Source organism: Bison bison, unplaced genomic scaffold (genome assembly GCF_000754665.1).
Source record: "Bison bison bison isolate TAMUID 2011002044 unplaced genomic scaffold, Bison_UMD1.0 scf7180017864244, whole genome shotgun sequence".
Classification (NCBI taxonomy): Eukaryota; Metazoa; Chordata; class Mammalia; order Artiodactyla; family Bovidae; genus Bison; species Bison bison.
This window is the reverse complement of record NW_011494816.1, coordinates 1,647,223-1,654,818: the sequence shown is the minus strand read 5'-3', so window position 1 is coordinate 1,654,818 and position 7,596 is coordinate 1,647,223. Positions and strand designations below refer to the sequence as shown.

Here is a 7,596-nt window from a genome sequence, read left to right as displayed (position 1 = left end):
CCGCCGGCCCCGCGGTCTCACGGCGCCAGGTCGCCCCCAGCCCCCTCCTTACTCCCTCCCACTCTGTGTCCCACCTTCCCTAGCTTTGTGCCGGGGGCGCGGAACCGCTTCCCCGCCTCAGCCGCGCGGCAGGAGGAGGGAGCCGCCACAGAGGAGCTGCCGCTGGCTGCCCCAGACAGGGGCACAGGTAGGTGGCGGCCGCGGGCTGGGCCGCTCACGGATCCCGGGGCTGCGAGTTGGGGCGGGTGTGGGGTTTGAGGGAGGGGTGGGAGAGGGGAGGGGAAGACCGAGAGGGTCGGGGCTGGGGTGTGGTTGGGTGAATGATGTGAGGGTGAGGATCTAGGGGTGTCAGAGATGGGTTTATGGGTGGAGTTGATGCTGGGCTAGGGTATGGGGCGGGTGAGAATTGAGGTTCGTTCGGGGCCTGGGTGGGAAGAGGGAGCAGGATTAGCTTGGGTGCACTTGGGGAGGGTCACGCATGGGAATTTAGACAGAAATGGAGAATTGCAGTACTGGGGAGGGGGAGAGGGAAGGGGATTTGAGGAGTGCTAGGAGTAAAGGATCTAGGATTAGAATAAGAGAGAGGGTGGGGTTTGGGGGCAGGGGAGAAAAGTTGGGGCTGTGGACTGTGAAGTTGGACATTGAGTCATGAAGGAAGGAGATTTTGAAGGTTGAGGGCAGAAGAGGAGGGAAAAGATGGAGAGTTTGGAGTCCCAGGAGAGGGAATCTCAGAGAGTGGGAGGAAGGGAAGACTACGTGATAAAGGACAGAGAAAGAGTGCAGGGGGTTAGGGAGGGTGGGGGTGGAATGGTGCGGTGGGAGGAGGGAGAGCCAGGTGAAGGTGTGATTGGATCTGGGCCACCGGGAGCCACATTCAGAAGGATCATGGAAAGATTGGAAGGGCTTGAGGTTTGAGAGTTGAGGGCAGGGGAATTGGGAGTGGGTGAAAGGAGAGGATTAGGATTTTTGGTGCAGAGAGTGGATTTTGTGTGAGAAGCTCTACAGTTGGCCGGTAGAAAAACTGTCAGATGTCAGGATGTAGGAGAGATTGGCCTCTCCTAAGAGGCAAATAAGGAGCTAGGTATGGGAGAGAAGGCAGGTAGGCAAGTGCAAGTTATAAAACAAAAGAAATGAATTGAGAATTGAATAATGGTGGTGATCCAGAACAATAAACCTAAGATTGTTACTTGGTTATTGGTGGTTTGGAACTAGTTTCTGTTCATGTTTTTATGTTAGACATTTGCTTAAGAATACTGCATTTTCAAGTAAACCGAGGGTGTCTGCAGCCTTGGGATGAAGGCCATGGAGTGACAGATGTTTTCCTGGTGTGTGGATATGGGTAATTTCTGCCCTGGCAGAGGAAAGAGGGAAAGCCTCAGTGTAGCTATTGTCCTGGCTCAGTTCCCACCAACTCTTTTCTCAGATGTCCACTGTTTTTTTTTTATCTCTGCCCTCTCTCACCCCCCCTCCCCAGCTTGAGTCAGTGAATACCAGAGGGCTCAAACAGGTGGGTGAGATTAATTTTTAACATTTTTTTTTATCCTTAAAGCTGATGTCATATTTTTATTCTTGAGAGACAGCATCATGCAGTGAAAAGAGCTTGAGCTTTTGGAGTGATACAGCTTTGAGATTGAATTCTGGCCCTGACACTTACTAGTTCTGTTTCTTAAGTAAGTTACTTTAGTCTCTGAGCCCCTTTATTAAATGGCGAACCTTACGTCATAGGATTGTTGAGAACTGCATTTAATATAGTACCTAACAGTGCTTGGCAACTCAGTGGGAGCTATCACACCCACTATATTATCATCATAGTCTTACTATGGCTTATTATTACTGAGAGATTGCTGTCTTACTTTACCTACTAAAATTAGGTGTTTTCTTCTTTTTCTTTTCAAATTGCATAACTGTAGGCTCAGCTCACAATTTTAATTGTCTCCTGTAGTCTGCTTCCCTGACTCCATCTTTCCAGTCCCCTCTACTGGATAGTCATGGTTCTTGCTTGGTGAACTGGCTTCAAGTTCTAAAAAGCCATGTTTAGTCATCACTTATTTTATCTTGCCTCTTATTCGAAGAGGCAATAGAGAACTGAATTTCTAATGTAGTAAGGCTACGTTTTATTCATTTGATGAAATGACATGTTCATGGCTCATTTGTGGTGACCAAATACTAGAACATGTACTATTGTAATAGTTTTCTATGAGATTTTATGGGTTACAAAACCACCTCTCCAGAGACAGGCTGGAAAACTATCAGAGGCTACCTTGTTATTCTGTTGCTCTAATATGAAGTATAGCTAATACAGACCTTCACTGAACATTGTTATTCTTTCACATACTAATTACTTTAATTTTCCAGTTCGTGTAGGATTTTTGCCATGATACAGAACAGGCTCTGTCTCCTGATAATAGACTCTGTCCCTTATAATAGACCACTCTGTATAATAGCCAGGAACAAGCAGAGCCAAGTTACAGAAACTTTGGAATTTTCTTGCCTTTACAGTTCTTAACTTTGAAAGGCTTAAACATTAATATAATTCTTAGATCATTTTATGGTACCTCAGAAACTCTTAGGAAGCTTGCTCCTTGTTGGGAGCAAGATGCACAAATTTAGTAGTAAAAATCAAAGGTCCCTGGAATTTCCTGATCATGGTCCGTTCCTTAGGTACCATAGTTGAAGAACAGAGAGCCCTTGGCATCTCTGGACAAATGATGTAGGTTTTACTCTTCAGGAATTATTTGATTTTTTCATCATTTAGAAAGAGAACTAGCATTTCATGAGTAATTTAAGTAAAAAAGTAAAGGTAAAATATAGCCAGAACTATGTCTGTTTTGAAAATGATTCATGTGAGACTTCCCTGACAGTCCAGTGGTTAAGACTCTGCACTCCCAATGCAGGGGCGCATTGGGTTCAGTCCCTGATCAGGGAACTAAGGTCCAAAAAAGGAAAAAAAAAAAAAAAAATCCGTGGAAGCAGAAGCTGCTGGGATTTTTGGCAGCCTGGGTTAGCATCTTCACTTTGGTCCCCGACTTCTTGTGCCCTCTGCTGGATGGAATCAGTTTTCTGATTTTCGCCGGAAGTGGTCCTCCATTCATTGGTTTGTTTTACCCTAGAATCTATGGGCGGCACTATTAGGAGTGATGGCTAGGGTTGCTACATATGAGCAGACCCGGTTTCATTGCCAGGGGTTTTATAGTGTGCTGATTCCTTGTGTTAACTTCCATAGAATTTGTCTTTCCACTTTTAAAATCAGTTCATTCTTACGTGGGGCTATGCCTGGTATCTACTTCCAGGTCTACAGGTAGAGAAGGACTATGAATGTTCAAGTCCAGAGGAGAAGACCAAAGGGGATCTGCTTTGTCTCCTCATCAGAATTAAACTCTCTGAGATTGAAGGAACCACATGCTTACCCCTAGAAGAAAAGCTTAGAATAAGTAAAATTATCACCTTAGCAGAGGCACTGAATACTGGCAAGAATATGGGTTATGAGAGTTGGCACTGTGACAGGATTTTTTTTTTTTCTTCTGTTTTTTAGATTCTTTTTTTCCCCCCTCCCTGGTAGTACCGGTAACAATATACTCCCATCATGCTCTTTGCTTCTACCACCTGCAAAAGGGTCTGGCAAGTTGGGGGAGGAGCCTGCAGCTGTTGCCTGGAAGAGGAGCTGGCTCCTAGCAACAGTATCAGCAGGCCCTGCAGCTCAGAGCCCTAAGTCTGTTCTTCTGAGGTCTCTTCCTCTCGTTTGGTTCAGCAAATATCTACTGAGGGCTTACTCAAGCTAGGCATTGTGTTGGCCTGAAAAAAGAGAGATGAATCCAACAAGTGCCTTGCCCTCAAAGAGCTCACAACTTTGGAAATATTAACAAGTGAACAGACAGTACACAGTGCTAAGTGCTGTATAGAAAGAGACAGACCTTGGTGCTCTGGAAAAACCAGAGAGACGTGCACTAGGGCAGGGGTTAGGAAGTCTTCCCAGGAGAGGGGTGAGGTTGAGCTAGCTGTTAGTGAGAACCAGGAATCAGCTAGGTCAGGGCAGCTGAGAAGGATGTTCCAGCCAAAGGGAGCAGGATGTGCAAAGGCCACTGGGACGAGAGAACACAGCCAACTTAACCTGGGTAGTATGGCTTGGCCAGAGAATAAAGCATAAGATGAGCAGGAAAGAATGAGCTCTTGGGCGTGGCGTGGCAGGGCCCTCTTTTCTGGTGTACTTTTACACACATAATTATCCTCTGGAGAAACATGGATCATACTGATGCCTGCAACAGGATCACTGTTTATCTTCCCAGCGTCAGCATTTTTGATCACTGACTTGATTGATTGACACTTTTAAGTGGGTGAATTCAGAGCTACATTCTAGCCCTGCATTAATGCAGACAAAGCTGGGTTGGTTCACTCTAAAAGTCAATCTGTCTTTTAGAGATAATAGCAGCTATTTGACCTGTATTATATTAAATTTTACCTAAAAATTGTAACAGTGATAATCATACTTCATTTTATCTAGCATGGCAATTTCTCAAATACTTTGAAATCTCACCATTCCTCAGGAAAGCAAATATTTATTCCAATTAGTACTTGGGCATAAAATGTCATCCACATGATTGCATAAATATCCTGCTGTTTTTGATATTTTGCCTTACCTCAGCAGTGCCAGTTAACTGAAGAAATTAAGGAATGAGAGCTAACTATTCTAGCCCTTGGATCTAGCATCTCAGCTTAATAGATTTTAGTTAGGTCTTGTGATGGAGGTCTTTGTTTGTGGATACAAAAAAAAAAAAAATGTGTTCCTTGTGTTCTGTGTAAAGTTTTGTAAAAGAGTAAACTTTAGTTCCATGACTGTCTGCTCAGGGACTACTACATGCCAAAGCACTGTGTTAGGGTGAATGAATTAAACATGATCTCTGCTCTCAAGGAGCTCAAATCAGCAGGACACGCCTAGAAATAAATTAGCAGAAATGCGAGCCAAGCATAATAAACGTGTGGAAGGTGCCAGGGTAACAAGGAAGGGAGTTATTAGTTTCTAGCCTTTGTTCTGTGTGAAAACATATTTTAAAATACAAATAGTAAATTCTACATGTTACTATTAATATTTATAACTTGCAAGTCAATAAAAATTGTATCATTTTGATGGACGTGTAACATTCCGTGGTGTGCATGTAACATTTCTGTAATAACACCCTCGTTGGACACTGGGATTATTCTCAGTTGTTTTGCTACTGTCTGCTGTGCTACCATGACTTTCCTTGCCAGTGACTGTCTTCCACTTCTATGATAACTCTCTTAGAGTGAACTTTATTTATTTATTTACTTATTTAGTTTTGGCTGTGCTGGGTCTTCGTTGCTCAGTGAACTTTACTCTAGTTGTGGCGAGCCAGGGCTGCTCTCTCATTGTGGTGCTCAGGCCTCTCACTGTGGTGGCTTCTCCCTTGAGAAGCATGGACTGTAGAATAAGTGGGATCAGTAGTTGCAGTACATGGGTGAGTTGCCCTGAGGCATGTGGAATCTTCTAGACCAGGGATTGAAACCATGCCCCCTGCATCAGCAGGTGGTTTCTTGACCACTGAACCAACAGGGAGACCCTAGAGTGAATTTTAGAAATGAGATTTGAGCTGGTTTTTGAAAGATGAATAGGACTTCACCAGACAGACAAGAAAGGGAAGAGCAGGAACGGGCTTTCCAGGTCAAGGTAACAGATGCAGCCTCCAGTGCCAGGGTTCACAGGCAACTGGTAAGCTTTGATTCACCAGAGCAGCCAGAGGGCCTGCCTGGTAGGCTCATAAAGCTCTGGGCACAGCATGGTGAAGTTACATTTTACAAATGGCATTTTAATTGGGTTTTCTTCCCTTGTACCTTGCTTTTACAGTCACAACCAAGGCAATGTCGTACTACCTCAACTCAGAAAACCATCTGGACTCAGGGCCCATCTACGTGCGAGAAAATGGGCAACTGCACATGGTCAATCTGGCCTTGGATGATGTTAGGAGTAGCCTGCAGAAGCCAAGGCCTTTTAGACTGTTTCCCAAAGGCTTTTCTGTGGAGCTTTGCATGAACAGGGAAGATGACACTGCACAGAAAGAGAAGACTGATCATTTCATCTTCACATACACCCGGGAGGGAAATCTTCGGTACTCTGCCAAATCCCTCTTCAGCCTTGTCCTGGGCTTCATCTCTGACAATGTTGACCACATTGATTCCCTTATCGGCTTTCCTGAGCAGATTGCTGAAAAGCTGTTCTCTGCTGCTGAAGCCAGACAGAAATTCACAGAGCCCGGTGCGGGGCTGAGGGCTTTACAGAAGTTCACTGAGGCCTATGGAAGTCTGGTGCTTTGCTCCTTGTGTTTGCGAAACAGGTGGGTGTTCTGATTATGATAGTGAGCGTTTTGTTGGGTGTGTTGATTCTGTCAGGTTCTGGGACTTAGTGGGCTTGGGGGCTCCCCCCATCAAACAGCACTTGAGTTTAGAATTTTCAAACATGAAGTGGTAGGCCATTTTGAGAAAAATCATTGTCTTTCTCCCTTCCCTCACCCTCCCAGATAGCACTTAGCTTTATTTTGTTTTTGTTAGTGTTTTTGTTTTTTAATTTATTTATTTTGAAAACACTTTATAAGGATTAGTTGATTGCCACAGCTCTTTCATTAGATAGAAAATACTCATCTACCAACTTTTCTAGTAGGAGAAAATAGGAAAGACAAGGTGTGATCTGCAAGATATCTCTTGGTATACTCTCGGGGATGTGAAGATTAGTACCCAGAATTCTCCTCTCCGTTCCAGTTTTCAGACTATTAGATATTGAACATTAGATAAAAAGCAGCTTTCGAAGAAGAGGTGACTAAAATTTCAAGTATCTTAAAGTTTAGAAATTTTCAATAAGGTCCCAACGCGAGAACCACCATCTATTTTCTAACAGAGCATGTGTTTTCTCTTATGATTGCCTTTGCTCATACACTCTTATTGACTTATTTAAATTTCTTATACCACTATCATGTAAAATAACTTTCAAGGCATCTACTAATTAAAAAGAAAACCTTGAAAAAAATTACACAGAAAAGGACTTAAACACAAACACAAAAGGGTGTAAAGTGAAACATAAGCCTTCCTTCCATCTCTCTCCTTTGCTCTTTCCCAGAGGCAACTACTGTTACCAGTTTTCTTTACATAATTCCAGAAATACTCTGTACATACCCATGCATATATAGCGCTCCTCTTCGTTATACAAATGCAACATAGTGCTCACACTATTAAGCACTTTGCTCTTTCACATATTTTCAAAATTATTTGCCAAAAATCTGTGTAGATTTTTAAAATAGCCGTATAGTATACCGTTATGTGAATTTTTGTCATTCAAAATGTGAAAGGCAGCTTACTTTTAAGATGCACAATCAATATGACCATTAAAACAAGGCTAACCAAAAGCGATCAGTGCAAAGAAATAGAGGAAACAATAGAATGGGAAAGACTAGAGATCTCTTCAAGAGAATTAGAGAAATCAAGGGAACATTTCATGCAAAGATGAGCTCAATAAAGGACAGAAATGGTACGGACCTAACAGAAGCAGAAGATATTAAGAAGAGGTGGCAAGAATACACAGAAGAACTGTACAAA

At 43.2% G+C, this 7,596-nt stretch overlaps 1 protein-coding gene across 1 annotated transcript in view; it reads left to right on the top strand.

Annotated features, from left to right (window-relative positions):
- The first annotated feature begins 6 nt into the window (after positions 1-6).
- LRRC42 (leucine rich repeat containing 42) overlaps positions 7-7,596 on the top strand; it is a 20,977-nt gene continuing 13,387 nt past the window's right edge. The window contains exons 1-2 of the mRNA XM_010847145.1: positions 7-187; positions 5,858-6,344. Coding sequence (XP_010845447.1) covers positions 5,872-6,344 — 473 coding nt within the window. The 5' untranslated portion in view covers positions 7-187; positions 5,858-5,871. The remainder of the gene's footprint in view (positions 188-5,857; positions 6,345-7,596) is intronic.